The sequence below is a fragment of the Halyomorpha halys genome, unplaced genomic scaffold (assembly GCF_000696795.3).
Source record: "Halyomorpha halys isolate HHAL.00 unplaced genomic scaffold, Hhal_1.1 Scaffold20.1, whole genome shotgun sequence".
Lineage (NCBI taxonomy): Eukaryota > Metazoa > Arthropoda > Insecta > Hemiptera > Pentatomidae > Halyomorpha > Halyomorpha halys.
The window spans coordinates 392,391-410,879 of record NW_027110474.1 but is presented as its reverse complement, the minus strand read 5'-3'; the positions used below and the strand labels follow the sequence as shown (position 1 = coordinate 410,879).

Below are 18,489 nucleotides of genomic sequence, written 5' to 3'. Positions count from 1 at the left end.
AAATAAATAAAATAAACCTCATAAGATCTCATTTTGATAGTTTCTTCTATTTTAAACTTCAATATAAGTTCTGGCTTATGTGCCTGAAATAAGTTCTTCATACCAAGCAATCGATGCCTTGTTTCCGAAACCTAGACATTGTTAACAAGAAATGAATTGATAACTTTACAATCTACACATTTTAAATACTTCATATAACTTATGACACTCACTGATTTATGTTCATCATTAGTCACTATTTGAGCTTCCTTCAAATTTAATAATACATAGCCAACACGATCTCTCCTTGAATTCTGTTTATGATTATTAAAAAAAGTAAAACATTCAAGCTTAAGTGCAGTATTAGCAGTTCTTAACCTGTAAATGAAAGAGTAAAACCTACTTTTAATTCAAAGATGTCAAGCAAGAAATATAAATAATAAATAATTGGAAAAATATTCAATTTACAATAGAAATCAAAGATACATTTAAAAACATGACTGTCATGATGAAACACAATGGGTGTGTATTAATTACAAAGTATTTGGTTATAATCAGACTCCCTGAACTATGATTTTCATTAAAGTACCAATGAAGGAGTGTCTTGATAAATAAAAATACACTGAAATTGTGTGTTACATAATGACTGTGTTATCCCTAACCATCATCTACATAAAACTGAAAGGAGTGGATTTTATTTTTGACAACTAAGGAAACTAGAGAGTTAATGTAAATAAAAATAATATAAAAGGACCTTCTCAAATATTTTGTATCAGCTTGCCAAATAAGTTCACTATCAAATTGTGGACAATTTGATGGTAATATTTCTTTAGTTTCTAACTGGATTCCATTGAAAGAAGCAACAACAACCACAGGAGTTGTTAAAAATGTGAATCCATTACCTAAAATAATAATGATTAAATTTTATCAACTACTACATTCAAAGCTGATGGACAATCTCTCATTACCTTCTTTAATCTCGACAACGACTTGAGCTTTGGAAGTATGATAACAGTCCATTTAAAAGAAGAGGTTCTAACGAACCGTTGTATGTTTACAGTTCATTTTTAATCACTATGACAACAATCAGCTGACTGTCAATGCTTTGCATGTGTCACTTAAATTTTTGCTATGATTATGAATTTAATCATCACGCAAAAAATGTAAATAATTAGGGTCGAAATATCATATAAAAATTAAGAATCATTGTTATTTAGTTAGTTTTTGTAAAAGCAGCACAAATGCAGCTTACTCCGGCGTAAGTAATATAGTCCTTACCAGGAATGAAAATGTCAGGCTTGAAAAATAATTTCAATATTCAGCTTAAAATGGATTGGAAAATTATTGGGCATAGATCTTTTGCGAAATATTATTTTTGCTGTGTTCAAAAGTGGTTATTTTTAAAATATTATATGGTGAAAACTAAAATTGTCAAAATATTTACATCCATAATATTAAATTATAATTAAATAATATGCCAAAGTCAAATATTATGTTATTTCAAAGAAAATCGCGTATAAACTTAAATTATAACTATTCACATAGGGTGTATTAATCCGCGGGAAGTTGTGGTGGGGAGAACTATAAGGAACCATGGAATAATGGAGGTAGCAGTGTAATGTCTTGTGTCTAAGTATAAGTTGTTCAAAATTGACGTAATGTACAGATTAGTGGTGTTAGGAGTGATGTGATAGTATGTTTTCATTATCATGGTTTGTGTGAGTGGAAGTGGTGATATTTTACAGCACAAGGCTACTCCAAATAATGTTTTCTGGGATCTTTTTTAGCCTAGGCCCCGGGCCTAATTGTGAAGAAAGCAGCCATTTGTTCTTCTGATAAGTTTGTTTTTATTTATACAGTGCTAAAATGCAGAAGAGGGAAGGACGAGATCCGGCCCGTGACAAGGAATCTCAGGAACAGGTTAAGAGGGCTTCTAAAAGTAGTGCAGCCGGTAGATCGGGAATGCATTCCAGCCGTCATAGTGTGACAAGTTCTACTGGAGTTCTGATGGTTGGCCCTAATTTCAGAGTTGGAAAGAAGATAGGATGTGGAAATTTCGGAGAACTGAGATTAGGTAAGTTTTCTATTAGTATACTTAATACTTCTGTAAAGTAGTGTACTTCCCAACTTTCTAATAATTTGGGATGTTAACTTGAGTGTTGTCTTTTAAATTGAGTGTCTGGCTATTTTATGAAAGTGTCATTGGTGTCTTTTTGTTAGCATAGCCCTAATTACAATCATTCACTGGTGTATGTATTCTTAAAATATTTTTATTTTTAAACATGAGTATATCAATTTTTATCATAAGGATATCGTACATTTGCTGTATTTCATTATCTGCAGTAGTTATCTCCGTTTTCTCTTATTTATAGTATTTTTTTTGTTATTGTCATTGTATTTCTGAATACTGTAATTTTGATACACATTTAGTCCATGTATATTGAAAATTTATGAATTCATTTTGTTCAATTAATTCCTAATGGTTTTGTTCAGTATATGGTCCATTGAATTTGTTGGTGTATATTCTCTTTGACACCCATTTTAACATGATTTCTGATCTACAATTTGTATACATAATGGAAATAAGTGTGTTTCCAAAACAGATGAATTTTAAAGTCTTACAACTATTCTCTTCATTAGGTAGTACTATGCTAACTTATTTTCTCCAACACATATAATGGTGTGCATTTGTATTTTGAATGGGATTATAGTCAGCTTTTTGATTATTTAAGGCAATTTTAATTGAATTTCTTAGTTTCAATCCAAGTAAGGTAATCATTTATTCTATCCGATTTTAATATTAGTACTTTTTTTTCCTTTCCAAAATATATACATTAAATTAAAATTTGTATCGTAACTATTCTATTAATTATTTTGGTATTTTAGTTTTTAGATAGCTTCTATTAAAACTGGCTTAAATTAAATTTAACTTTTCAGCTTATATTATCACAAATGTTAATAATCCTTATAATGTGAATGATGATTTGTTTTGAAATTCATATCCTGTAGCCTAAATGTTATATACATGTTTTTAACCTAATATTTAATGTTTTTGTAAATCTCCTTGACTTGAGTTTTCTAAAGTAGAATATTATTAGTAGAATCGCTCACATATCCAAAAACATGGAGTAGATATGTGAAATAATCGAAGTGGTTGTCCCCTTCAGAAAATATAAATTGTTTTTCTTAAATTATCTGTTCTACAGTTCTATTAGCTCCTTTAAATATCATATTAATTTTTATTAAAGTATGTTATAATTCATTTATCTCCAAGTATTAGGCTCTATTGGTTGTAATTGGTAATTAACTTTTCAGCAGAGAACTATCAGGCGCATTCTGAGTACAAGATTTGAATTAAATATAAAAAATTACTACGCATGTATCTGTTGTTATTTATAGTCAGCCGATAGTTTTGAACTGTATAGAAAAACGTCTATTATTCTCATCTTTAACTCCATCGATATTTCATTTTGAATTTCTACTTTTTGTTCAATTAAACATTTTATGGCTTTTCTCTGCATTCGTAAAAATCTTTGAATATTGTTAATGGTAATGTTTTTCCTTTCTTTGGGTTGTGTTCGTAATTATAATTGAGTGATAACATGTTATCTCATACTGTATCTACCGAATTAACACTATATTGTATAAGTTAGTATTGGTGTTGTTCAATTCATTTCATTGCTTTATCAATGAACAATGAATAACACCAAAATAAGTTGCTTAAAAGAATAAACACCTACAGAAGTGTTTATTTGGCACTTTATGTTATTTTTTCCAGGTTTTATATAGACAATACCTATTGAAGTCTATCTGACACCATATCGCACATATCTAGTTTAGTTCTTCTTGTACCAAGCCCTTTCATGTTAATGAGTTCGGCCTGCCTTGGGGCCACCTTCCTTTTGCCTTAGCTTTATAGAGCCATGGACTTTCCAATTGTTACATGCTGTCTAGTCACTATTTTTTCATGTATAGGTTGTTCCTCTAATTTCTATCTTGTCTCATAACTAACTTTGTTTATTCTAGTTTAGCCCACTATTCATTGTTGATAATTTATTGCATTGAATTTTATGTTTTTTATGCATTTTTTGTAAAGCTAGATTACTCCTTGGACCCTACAGCAGTACTAGAAGATATACTGGTTGATATATCATCTGAAATCTATAATCTCTAAATTTGATAGCCTTTCTTATTCTTGAAATTGCGATCCGTTGTAATTTATGAATTTTAGATATTCATATTATGGTATGTTAATTAATCTAAGAATATTAATATATTAGTAATTACGAGTAATAAACCACCAAAGATCTTTGCCTGATTACAACCTTTATTGAATTAAAACTATACAAAAGTCATGGTCTTGTGATCCTGGTGTTTTATTATTTTCTTTTTCACTAAATAATGTTCACATGATTCGTAAACATTATTTAACCAGCCTCTAAGCTACCTTCATCTATTTCTGACTATTATTTTAAATTTATTTCTTGATTTGAAATGGTTACATTTTATTAAATTACTACCTAATATGACTCGTATATCAAGCATTTAGCCTTTAGAAGTGCTAAAGGTTTTAATTTTGACAATTTAATTTAAAATATCATTTTATTATTTATTTATTTTTTTCCATATCTATAAAATGTGAGCGAATATTTACTTCTTACTTCCCATTGGACTACAGTTGGGTATGGACCACAGGTATTAACTCGAGGGGCTCTGTCTTGTACAGCTGCTCTCCAATTACGCTCACTTGATGAATGTAGGTCCTTTAAAAGGTCTGGTCATCTTTGGTTAATATCTCTGTCTTGTTCTTCCTCTTCTTATCAACTATCCTAGTTTTTCTAATAGCAGTTTCTTGGAGATTTTTTTTAATCTTGTGACACGACAGCACTTGATTAAAAGTGCAACAAATAGATATGATTAAAATAAATTAGTCAAAATATGCTTTTTGTAAAATTCTAAAGCACTTCTTTTCTAATTTTATTGAAATTGAGTTCTAGCCAACAGACAAGTTTTTCAGTTCTACTTTTACAAAAAACTCAGCCCCTGTTACAAAACGAACTGTTGAAAGGAAGGGATTTTATGTTAGTTTGCCTTAATTTAAAAGGTGTCATATGTCTTGAAAAAGCGTAATCTGTTGCTGATGGGTATTGAAAAACTTAATTTGTTTTATGGGTCAAGACCTCCATTGAAGGTCTATACTATCTTAGAATGGGATTGTCAGGATTTATTTCTTGGGTGCGCTGCAAAATAGATATTGACCGACCAAGGTTAGGATCGAACCTACAGCCTTCTGAACTGGATGCTCTGGAACTCTTGCCTTCATGTGTTTTGCCATCACCTCCCCTAACTCAATTTCAAATTAGATAAGCACTAATTGTGTAGGAGATTGAGTCCATGTCCCCACATTAAATTAAGTTCTCTTATTTCTAATTTGTTAATTTATTTTCATATGTATTTTATTAACATCCCACCCAAAACTCCCTTATTTCATATATTCTAAGGCCCTATTAATCTTGTTCAATTTAAAGATTCTGTTTAGGATGCTTGACATTCTTAACCAATACATAGCATTATTAAAAGGGTCATTCCATACCACTCCATCCAGACCTTGGTAAATTTTTTTATATTGGATAAAAAAGTTCTCCAAGAATATTGACACACCTGTTTTTCTCAAAACTTCAAATGGTACTAAATAACAGAAAAACAAACAAACTAATTTAGACAGAAGAATAAAGTTTGGTGCACAATCGTGTATATTGAAGAATATAGCATACCAAATGCCATCAAAATTTAGGTGATGTGTGTCACATCACAGCATTTCTGAATAATTTGATATGAAATGGCCCAACTTTGTTTTAAGAACTAGATATCTTTTAAAGCAATATTTTGTTGCAAATTATTTATAGATTAGTATGGTTTACTGAGTTAATTTTATTGAGCTATATTTTCTCAATTTCCTTTTGAAGATTTCTTAATCCTTGGTAGATTATTAAGTCTTTCATTTTAAATTTTACAGTTAGCTCGATAGTCTTTATTCAATTTAATTATTAGTAGTTTTGTTTACATATTTCTTACATTAGTAATAATAGTAATAATTTACTTAGTTGTTTATGGGGCAGCCCCTGTACAAATAGAGTTGGGGTACATTATTAGTTGAAAGGAAACTAGTTTTATGATTTATATTTTACTTTGGATTCAATTAAAAAAAAAAAAAAAAAGAAAGAAATTGCCTGTTTCACTTTTTATTTGACTTAATATTGCTTTGGAACGACATAAAAATTAAGTTCTAAACTGCATACATTAAACAGAAGGGGGCATAGGTAGTAATTATTAGTAATAAATCCATAATTTCTATCACCCATTTGTTCTTTATTTTTTACTTATAGTAATCCACATTACTGTACCACAAATATTATATATTAAAAAAATACATATGTATAAAATATACTTTCCACTATCATGAAATAATGGGACAATTATTGTCTCTGGTGTGTCTGCCTCTCTCCAGCCAGACCTTGACTTAAATTCAGGTGTTCTCCCTCTATTATCCTACTGTTGCTTCTGTTCCACCATATATTATTTTTACCATGATAATCTTGGTTTAAAAAAAAAAAAAAATCAATTTCTTAGTTTTTTTTATTATGTGTTTTTATTAGTTTTATCAATTGTCCAAGATAAAATTGATGATTCCATTTTATTCCAATCCTAACTTATGTTGTAAGCCTCAGATAATTTAATTTGCGATACCTTTTGCTGTTGTCATGCATTTCTAGAAGTTTTCTGGATAGGATCAAATAATTTACTTGAGGGGGGGGGGTGTAAAGTCTCATACAAAAGACTGTATAGAATGTCATAGATAAATAAAAAACTTAAATTATTGGTAAAAATAATAAATTTTAATTAGAGAGAAAAGTAAGGTTGATAACGACATTTGTTGACCTGACATGGCAAAGAATTACCCTCAAATGGAAAAAAAAAAAGTTAATTTGAAAAAAGGGCGAAGAAAAACAAATAAATAAAAGGGAAGTAATATCAATAATAGTATTGATAAACATATGATTAATAACAGTATGTCCTGCTGCAGCCTGGGCTTCAGTCTTTGGGTTGAGGTTGGATTTCCCAAGTTATAAGGCACTGTTCCTTTAACTGTCGGTAACTGGGAGTAGAACTTCATTAATCTTTTTTTTTTTTTATGCAATTCTCTATGGTCTCCATTTGTAATTCCAGATGTAATTGTTGGTTCAAATCTTCTACTTTATCCTTCCTTCTTTGTGGTCCTCACTTTTGAAGGTGCCTCAGTACAAGCATTCTTTTCCTGATCCAGCCTCTTACGGTAGTTCTAATTCCTCGTTCTTTTATACGAACTAGGAGATTCGGTCCATCCATAATAGTTTGGGCCTTCCATGAGAGCAGCGTCCAGTGGGCTGAACTTTAAACAGTGGGTCTACATTCATTTGGCATTGATTATTACTTCAGCTGTCCCTTTTCATTGGTATTCCTCAAGGTGTGTACTCCAAGGTCCCTTTGTACTCCCTGATTTCTTACTTGATCTTGTACACTCTGCCACTCTCCAGAGGTACTTCATTTCAGCGGTTGTAACCCTATTCTAGAGTCTGTCTAATGTCATAAAGTAGTGGATAGATGACTTTTAAGATGTACATTTTGGTGTTGTTTTCCATTCGCCTTTTTCCTATCACAGTGTTACAGAGCTGGTAATACACAGTAGTTACCTTTTTTATTCTATATGAAAGTTCTTCAATTTTTTCATTTCTGCTGAGTACTGTACAAGATAGGTGTAATAATTTATATTATTCTTTGCAGCGAATTATTAATTCTTCATCAACACCCATAAGAAGTCCCCTAGCCATTAAAATACTTTTGTAAATGAATTGGGTTTGTTAAAATCTTATTATGTTACTCCATTGGTTTTGTTTTTGTTTTTTTTAATCGTTTTGAAAATAAAATAAATTTTTAATAATCAATCATAAAATTGATTACTAAAAATTTTAATTTAAAATTAGTATGTGTCGATCATAATCCCAGTGGTTGAAGAACCTAAACAGCTGTAAACAAACAAGTAAATACATTCATGTCGAAAAAAAAATTCAATTGAAATGTATGCTGTAAAAGGAAAGTAGCTCAGATTTTTAAATTTTCGTAAAAATGTTAAAAAAAATAAGTTCAAAAATCTAAAAACAATTTTGGTCCAGGAATCCTTTTTGATAATATTTTCTCCAATTGGTCCATTTATCCAATTAACACTGTACTTTCAATTAAAAATATAACTTCTAAACCATGCAACTAAAGTTTAATTGTTGGAGCTGCCTCTTTTTTGCAACAGAATGCATAATATCACCTTAACCACATATGCAATTTTGTTTATCACCTGAGAAATTATAACCAATTTACATCACTCAGGTAAATCATTTGATTCTATCTTGACAACTTCTAGAAATGCCAGACAACAGCAAAAGGTATCGCACATTAAATAGCTGAGGCTTTCAACATAAGTTAGGATTGGAATAAAATGGAATCATCAATCTTATCTTGCACAATTAACATATCGTCGTTTAAGCTGTGGTAAAACTAAAATCAACTAATAAACTCGAAAAAACTCAAGAATTCAATTTTTATATCTTAAAAATCTAAGCATTTTTCAAAACTTCATCTCAACTATTGTTTTTCAGGATATCTTTTTATTTTTTGCAGGTTTCAATATTTTTTATTTTTTGTGATGTCAAGAAATTTTTTTTCTGAAATAATGAAATTCATTTTGCTGTTCATATTTTCAGATATATTCAACCAATTCGATTTACTCGAATGTCGCTTATAGGGTGCAATCTTATCTTTAATAAGTGCTGTTAAAACATCTTATTTTTATTAAATGTGATAACATATCTGAATTTTCCCTCTTTTTTTTTTTTTTTTTTTTTCCTTTCACGTCGATTCTTCATATATTTTGTCAAATTGAAATAAAAAATGAAAGAAAAAAAATTCCAAGGAATTTGGTGTATAAATAATTTATTGATCGTCTTGTATTATATTAAAAATCATGGAAGTAAAATACATAAAATATAAATACTTATCATGGCAATGAAAATTTTTGTATCCATATTTTATTTCTTTGGCCTTTAGTGTTAATTTGTGAGAAAATTACTTATTTCTCAGATATATGAGTAATACTTAAGTATTATTGATTGAAAAAAACTGATCGGAGAGATTTTTTAATTAGAGATTGAAAAAAAATATACAGGAATCAAAAGTATAAACAAATCGATCGTTTTGTAATGTTGATTACCATAGAGATAAAATTAATTAAATATTAGTAAATACAAAAATAACAATTTAGTAATCATTGATTTGGGTGAACATTTTTTTATATCCGCATTTTTTTTTCTCAGAAGTTCCGAATTTATGAGAAAATGGCTAATAACTCGGAGATATACTGGTGTGTTATCTTAACCATTGTAAAATTGTATGAATGAATTTTGTATAGATACTAAAAATGAATTGACCTTTTTATACAGAAAAAAGTAAATAAATAAAAATTGAAAAATCACGAATGTTACTGTCTCTAGGCTGTGTGCCTAACGTTCAGCCATTATGGATTTAAGTAAAAATAAAAATACCAACTTTGAAGTTTCATGCAACCTAAAAATAAGACAAATCATCCATTTACATTTTGGCTTCATTTTGTACCGATACACCCCACCCACTCAATTAATAAATCTGAACCGAAATGGTCTATTGTTATAATTCCAATATTTTTAAAAAATAATTTTTTTTTTCACAAAGGTTAAGTGAAATTTGAATATAAAAGTGAATTCTTCACTTCATCCACCAATCAGCTATCGATTACTTCTTTTTAAGGCCTTGGACTATATCCTTATAAGTCGAGTGTCTGAAACTGGCGGCGTAATACATAATGTCTTCCAGAATTGTATTTACATTGAATTGATATAAATTGATTATTTTATAATTATTGAATAAAAACATATTATTATAATAAAAATGTTGAAGTTAACGAGCATAGTTTGATTAACTAGTTAAATTAGATTACATCCATTATTGTTATTTTGAAAAATTGACAAATCAGAAATTTCGATCTTTTATGAACTAAAAAAAAACTTTTACCAATAAAGTTTTTTTTTTTAGTTCATATTTATTAGACCTTTTTATTACTTCTTTATTGCACTCGTACTGTAACATTCGAACAACAGTTCGGCCTTTTTACCCATTATCATTTTTATTCTTCTAAAATAAAATAAATGCATAATTAATAGTTTTAAAAAAAATATCCATTGAATTTCAAATAAATAAGATTAATTGTTAATTTTAGACTGAAAATGGGAAAGTACTTGTTACTAAATGAAAAATTAAAAAAAAAATAAAATAAAAAAAAATTTGAACTTATTTAACATTTCATTTAATATTTTAATATTTCATTTAATATTTAACATTTCATTTAATATTTAACATTTGAACATGAAAATTTCTTTTAAAATGAGTTAAATGTCCATAAAATAATTTAAAGTAAGAACAAAAATGAAAGTAATTAGTATTAAACTGTCGCATAATCTTTTAAACGTTTTAAATTTGTAAATTGATATTCGTCTGAATAATAATAAAGTATTAGGAACATAACCCATTTAAATTATTAAGTAAAAAATTATCAACTGATAAACAATAATTCTTAAAAATTCCTGTTTTATTCTAACATTTCACCAACCAATCAAAGTACAGTAAAACCCCGATTAACATGAAGATCGTTTTACGCTTCAATTAAATTGGGCTCAAGAAATTTTCTTCGTAATATTTTTCGGAAGAAGAGAGCATGATTAAAAAGAACCTAAATAAATCAATATTTAATATTATATTGAATTGGTCAATTCAATTTGAACTTAATTACCTGAGCGTTCGTTAGTAAATAAAATATAGTTACTAAATCTTCCATAGTAATGTTAAAATATTAATTAATTATAATGTTTTACTTTCGAACAGGATTCAATTTTCTAAATATTTTTCAACAATTATTGTAATCAGCCTTAAAAATGATGGTGGTGCCAAAAACTTCATAAAAATTTCAGTTACCCTGTTTTACGAACGTCTCATATGTTATATACATATGATCTGTATCTTAAATTTTATAATTTGTTTAATTGTTTATCTTCTATATGAATTAAATTAATATTGGAGTTTTTTTTAGTTTCGCACACTCGGACCCGATTATCCGGACAAGCGGAGTTCTTACTGTAGTGATTTATGTATTTAGAAATTTGGGATACTAATATTCCACCTTGTTCAGAAATTGTCGAATTATAACAATTTCTACTAATGTATACTGGATTTTATTAGGCAATAAATCAATCAATTTATTAATATACAGTTCTTGATTTAATTCCGTTATCGAATGAAACTATGAATTGGTAAATACAAATTAGTGACAAGCCTCTTTCTTAAAAAAATCTTATCGTTAAATGATAATTGTGTATTTTTTTAGATCAAGCTTTGTTGTTTTTATTCCAGAATAAAATTTAAATTAAAAAAATATATAATCAGTTATAAAATCTTTATGGTATTTTGATTACTGTTATTTAATTCAAACATGATTGTTCCTTTTAATTATTTTTTCTCTCTCTACTTGCGTCTTTTAAATATTAATTATTTTTTAATTTATGAAAGTATTTTTTAATATATTATCATGACGTGTCGACTTAATACTCTGGTATCAAAACATACCTTGGATATAGAACAAGGGGGACTAGGTCATTGCAAACCAGTGGACAAATGAATTCATTAATCTGCAAATTGAATCATTTTACTTTTTTTTTTTTTCAAATCGCTCTTATTCATAATGAAGCCGCCTGAAGGGCAATTATTTCGTTATGGTATGCAAGAAAGTAATTTATGAGGGCAGGAACGGATTTTGTACTTTTATAGTAATCTATTAATATGTTACACGGTTCAAAGCTGTCTCTTGTAAATGTTTAAAACATGTTCTTGTTAAAGAAACTGATTAGTTAACCAAATAAAAATATTAACGAAACATTGTATGAATGGCTTGGTTACCTTTACACCTGGAATATACGAATATGTATATATTTAAAATAGTTATCAACGAGTCTATTATTGGGTCATTTCATGTAAAACCACCATAAGCCTGAACTTCTATATCTCAGATTTTCTTGATTTGTTTTCATTAGTTCTACCAACTAATAAGCGTTACAAAAATATTACTATTATATTTTTTTTAATCAATATTTTGTTTTAATATAAATTCATTAAAATTACAAAAATTGTCGAATTTCCTCATTTTTAGAATCACAAAAATACTCGTAGATTTACAACCAATTTTACTAAAAGGGATGTTTTATAGCTCATCTAAAAGCTTGTGCTTTCATTAATATTTATATTATTTTAGCTTATATTGCCGAGGTCCATACCAATTTTCAATGTCGAGAAATAATGGGATCAGGAATAAATTAAATTTAAATTGGAAGAAGATAGTCCGGGTGGCGGTCATTAAAAGTACAAAATAGTAGAAGACTTAGTAGAATTTATTGTTAACCTAATAAATAATTTTCTTTTACTATTTTGATACCTTTATTGACCGCCACCTAGACTATTTTCTTACAATAAAATTTAAATGTAACTAGGTGCCATAATTCGTCATAAAAGAAGAAATAGTAACCTAATTTTCAGTTTAAATTTTGTTTATGGGATATAATAGTTATTAAATGATGTTATGTACATTATCTTGTCAAAATGTTTTATTCAAGTACCAACTTGTAGAGAAATATCTAAAATAACATCTTGATGTTGATAACAGATATTGTGCTCTTATAAGAAATGATGCAATCATTACATCTGTTTAGAAAATGTGCCTAGATCTTAGTTAAAAATGTAGATGATTTTAACTAGTAAAATAACCGAACTGTTATGTTAAACTGTAGCTGTGAGTTAACCCTGTTGGTTCTTGAACCCTCAACCTCATAAAGTGGGTACCATTAATTGGGGAAAAAAATTTGCGGTTGAGGATGCTCTTGAAAAAAAACGGTATAACCGTTGTTCTACAAAGTACTGAACCCATGACCCTTCATGGGTCGTTGCGTTGCACATCACTATTGTAAAATAACGATACCGTTTTTGTAAATAATTATAACAAATAAAGAGGCCTTTTTTTTATCCCAATATCCTTTTTCAGTTACACAATTACACATTTTAACAATAATATGCTTTGTATCTATCTAATAAAACTGAACTGTTCGTGTCTGTAATACTCACTCACTGACTTATTGATCTTTTTATCTCAAATTCGATAATACCTATAAAGTTGAAGTTATTATCAATTATGGTTCTCATTTTGCTGTGAATGTTCATTAAGGCTGGATTTAAAAAAATTCTAACTCGAAATGATTTATTTAAATTCATATTTAGAACGAAGAGGGGAGGGGGTGATTAAAACTAACTCAGGTGAAATTATCCGCTAATTATTTTATAAATATTTTATTTAAGAATAGGCAAATTTTTTTGTTATTTGATGAATTGTCTATTTGATTACTATTATCTATTTTCCTCTTCCTTTATTATCTGACTTGTTTTTGGTTTCATTGTATATGTTTTTCACTGCCGATTTTTAGTGAGTCGTTAATTTGCTTGAGTAATATTTTAATTAGATCGAATTTATAGTGTTTCTTCCGTATTTATTTGTATTTGAATGAATCAGTTTGTGGACGTTTGCCAAGCTATTCTAATATTTAATCGTTTATTTTGGGAAATAGCCTTCACCATCGCCTACTATTATTTTCTTGGGATTAAAATAGGCTAAATTTTGGGGAGTTGATATATGCTTAGTAGGGGTTCGTTATGTGTGACTCATAATATTTATAAATAAAATTATTAGGTTTTACCTTTTAGTATTTGAAGTTTTCTTTTGGTATAATGGATGAAAGAAATTAAAGATATCGACATTACAGATAAATTAATTTAAATAGTTACGTTATCGTGTTGTGAAAAAAAAAAATTAGAATATTTTACTAAAAAAGGTTCTTTTTACTGTAAAAAAGGCTCATACCGCAAATTGTATTTTTGGGATTTAGCATTCTATGCTATATAGTATATAAATATACACTTTTTGAACTTCTATTCGATAATTTTGGTTTATCTGTATCTTTTTCATTGTGCTCAATTTCCTCCGTCAAGTACAGCTTTTACAAACTCATAATACCATTTTTGTAATAAAGAAATCAATAAAATCTTTTATAGTACAGGGGGTTATAAATAGATTAACTTCAAAACTCAATCAAAAGGACGTTAAAATATAAGAAATTAGATTGTCAGTTTCAATTTAATTTATAAATTTTTCAATTCAATTTGAGTTTTGAAGAAATTGTTAAGTTATTAAAATGAAGTTAAAATATAACAAATGCCATAAATCGTACTAAATTAGGCCAATTTCAATTCGATTTATAAATTATTAAATTCAATTTGAATAAAAAATAATTTGAAATAGATAATTATTTAAATATATAAATTATTATATTAAATTTATAAAAGAAATATATAATATATTCTATTTGAGATATCAATTTTTAAGTTATCAAAATGAAGTTAAAGTATACCAAGTGGAACGAATCGGACTCAACTAGGTCAGTTTGAATTAAAATAACTTTTTATGGCCTTAAAATGTTGTGGCATGACCCTTTAAAAATTGCTACTTCTTCACATTTTTATAAAACGAGAACCATGTCTGTTATGAAACCTGAAGATAAAATTTTTTTACAGTTATATAATTTATATATGCTATTTTCTTCAAAACTACCAATATATATATATATATATATATTTAACCACGAAAATTTGGCGAAGTTAAGATTTCTTTGGTTTAATGAAAGCCCGGGGAAAAAGTGAAAAGAATAAAGAATTGCTGAATGGCACCAGAGGACACTTTAATCGAGGTTAAAAAGGTTAATAGAGTTTAAAGACCAAACAATGGTTAGTTCTTAAAAGGGAATAAATATCACAAATCATAAATTTTAGAACGATTGGTATATCCTTTTACTATTATTGCATACAATATTTAATTGAAAATTGAAACCGTGTTTCAAATTCAATAATTGAAATCGAATGAATGAAAATTAATGCAGAAAAAACTACTATGTGTTTAGAACCTATAATTTTCACTCTCATTTTGTTTTAGACATTAAGGGACAAACTTGTTTTTTTTTCTGTCTAGTCAAATTTTTGTTTGGGCATAATAGATCGGTCCGATCATCCGCTTCCGTAAATTTTATTTTCAGACTACAAATCAAATTTATTCTACAATAAAAACAATCAGATATATTGGGGTCCTGGGAATAGAAGTAATTATGTAGCTATCTATCCATTAGAAATGGAGAGGGAACTATATACTATATTGACGTATGTACTCGCCAAAGGTTTTTTTTATATTTGGTTTGTATTTTTTAACTGTATCATGAATCGCTTAAACCATCAGTAAACATTAGAGATAATAAAAGCTTCTTTTAACACATTGCACTCACTTATTGTTATCTATCATGAGTTTGACACCTTAGATAATATCTTATATAAATGTTTGTTTTAACGTAATTGTTAGATTGCAAATAAAATATCACTGCGGTTTTATTAAAAAAAAAAAGTCTAAATTATTTAAAATAAGTATTAATAAATTTTGTATATTATTTGGATTTTTAATTTTACATAGGTATCTAACGCGCGATTGTTAATTTGTGATTTATTAGTAATTTAGTAATTTGTGGTATATTGTCAGCCTAGTCAGTACGACTTCTCTCTACGACATTTACGGCTGGAGTTCCTCAAAGCTTGCCTTATTTTTTAAAAAATTTTACTTTATTTGTTGGGCTTTCGTTCCAGCCAAGTCTCATAAAGCGAGTCCCTTAATTGGGAAAACCCTTGCGGTTGAGCGTGTTCTTAAAAAATCACGTTGTATAACCGTTGTTCTAAAAACAGTGCTTCCTTACAAAGTACTGAATCCATGGCCGTTCATGGGTCGTAGCCTTGCAATATTATTGTAAAATAACGAAACTGTTTTTCTTTTGCTTTCCTCTTTAGTGCCTCTCCGCGTAGAGGAGCATTCGCCAGGAATTCCGTTCTTCCCTATTTCTCGCCTGTCGGATGTCTTTCTCCCTAGCCCCACAGAGTCGCTCAATGTAGTAAAGATATGACATCCAACGGCGGCCCTTAGGTCTTCTGCCATCTGGAACATAGTTGTCTTTAAAGGATCTCTGTGGTCGTCCATCCTGATAACATGGCTGAACCACTTCAGCTGTCGAGCTTCCAGGATCTCTTTCAGTAGGGCTATCTGCAACTCCTGACGAATTCTTTCATTGCGAACTTGGTCCTTCCTTGTTTTTTTAATCGTTCTTCGGAAAAAATTTCATTTCGGCAGTGGTGATTCTGCTCTCCTGTCGATCTGTTAATATCCAACTCTCCGCTCCATACTAAAGTATGGGCAGCTTGACATTCCTGCCCACTTCTCTCTTCCCTACGACAGTGTTACATATCTGGTAGGAAACTGAATTTGGCTCGCCAATCCTATTATATATTTCTGTGTCTACCTTCTCAGATCCATCTATCACTGTACCCAGGTATATGAAGTCTGTCACTACTTCCAATTCATCTCCATTACAGTATATGTGGATAACCTCCTTCTTTCTTCCAACTTACAGAATCACGAAACTGTTTTGTAAATAATAACATAAAGAGGCGCCTTTGTGTTTATCCCAAACGCAATATCCTTTTTCAGGTACCCTTAATTGGGAACAACATGGCCGTCGAGCCAATCTGAACAAATCACTTCCTTGTATAAGCATTGGTCTAGTAACAGTACTTCCTTACAAAGTACTGAACTCCTGACCCTTCATAGATTGTAGCGGTACCGATTTATATATATATTACTTGTGGTTTAGTTTGAGTCGTGAATGTTTCACTTCGCCTGTTCCGATTTCTTGTTATTTTATTAACTGTAATTTTGAAAGTACTCTAATAAGGAAAAACAAAATAGTCCCTTACTAGTTCATGTTTCTCTAGCGTGATCTCGGTGTGTGGGCCGCATCCTTTCTTCTCTGGAAGGTGAATCCTATAATGGTCGATAATGGGTTGTGTCAGATTGCATAATTTGTGTATGGGTTCGTCAAAGCTTGGGATTAACAGTGGGATAAGCAGTTCTCGCGTCGAAGTGAAAATGTGTTGTAATGAGATGATATTTATTCCCCAAGGTCGTGAACCATTTCAATTTTTTTTTTTTAATGTTTGTTTAGGATCGTGATGTCTGTTTAATGGTATCATTAACCTACATTCTTTTCTTTGTTTAACCTACAACGTTTTAAGTATTGATACCGTAAGGATTCTTTTTCAGCGTCGTGGAATGGGAACTAAGTGCAGGCTAAAGATTTACAGAATACATTTAAGTTATAATGCAAAAAGAAGGATGGATATTTGGTCCACAGTTTTTTACTTTCACTTACATTTGTAATATATAGTAAATGAAAGTATCACTATGAAAAAAAAATCTGTCTGTGAGAATCCTAGGTCAAATATCAAATTCGTATGAATCTTTTAAGACTATGTTTAAGATTAATTTTTTTTTCTCGATATAATCGACTGACCTAAATGCCACTTTATAAAATTGATTTTCCGATTTTTTTTTAATTTTCTCATTAACCACACAAATTGTTTTGATTAAACTCACCATGTGATGGTATAAACAATATATAACAAATGGTCATTAGTTTTAGTTAGGTTTTGTACTCATTGAAAGAGTCTGAAAGGATTGAACCTTGAAATAAAAGAAAGAGTAGATGTTGATTGAGAACTTCTATTATGCCCTATTTATAAGGACTGTATATTATATTATCCTTTTCTTTTTTTTTTTTCCGTTTTTGAGGACATGTTCACGTATTCGCTGTGAATTGTAATTGTATGATTGGTAATAAGTAATTCAGTTAATTAAGCACTAAAAATATTTAATTTTTTTATTCTGTTTAAAAAAAAAACAAAAAAAAAAAACATTCGGACGAAATTGTCTATTTTATCCAAGGTATATATTCAGATCTACCCTCAAGATAAGTGATATTTTTTTTTCTTTAAAATTTGATATATTTTGTTTTACGATTTTCCTATGAGAAAAGAGTGCTTATTAAGGTCATAAACATGTAGTACAGAATTTCCTATTTTCTTGTGCTATGTCTGGTTAAAAGTCTGAAGCTTCCAGATAGATAACGGAGCTGTGATCCAGATAAAGTTTTAAGTCAATCTTGAATCTTTGAAATCTTTCTTTTTCTTTCAACTATTTCCTTTTCACTTTCACTCTTGAATGGTTTTTTTGGAGTTACCATAATTATCTAAAACCAGATTGAAACATTTACCGTTGTCTTTTAAAATGTCCAGAGTCTGTTTTATTTTACTACTGAAAGGGTTATGAATGAGTTCTTGACAGTTGACCATAGATGAATAAGTGGAGAAGATGGT

General features: G+C 29.0%; 2 protein-coding genes across 4 annotated transcripts in view; one reads left to right on the top strand and one right to left on the bottom strand.

Annotated features, from left to right (window-relative positions):
* The window catches only part of LOC106681374 (centrosomal protein of 120 kDa), a 16,213-nt gene extending 15,172 nt beyond the window's left edge, over positions 1-1,041 (bottom strand). For 2 of the 3 annotated variants that reach the window (XR_001343233.2, XM_014421659.3), the window contains exons 1-4: positions 948-1,041; positions 734-881; positions 213-357; positions 18-131 (exon numbers count right to left, since the gene is read on the bottom strand). Coding sequence is in view for 1 of the 3 variants with exons in the window: in XM_014421659.3 (XP_014277145.1) it covers positions 18-131; positions 213-357; positions 734-881; positions 948-999 (459 nt within the window). In the remaining 2 variants the exon portion in view is untranslated. The remainder of the gene's footprint in view (positions 1-17; positions 132-212; positions 358-733; positions 882-947) is intronic. The other variant, XR_001343239.2, reaches the window with a different exon arrangement.
* A 56-nt stretch (positions 1,042-1,097) lies between these two features.
* Positions 1,098-18,489, top strand: part of gish (casein kinase I gish) — a gene marked incomplete in the record, with an annotated part of 196,453 nt that continues 179,061 nt past the window's right edge. Inside the window, 2 exon segments of the mRNA XM_067048647.1 lie at positions 1,098-1,237; positions 1,839-2,053. Of these exon segments, the coding sequence (XP_066904748.1) occupies positions 1,221-1,237; positions 1,839-2,053 (232 nt within the window).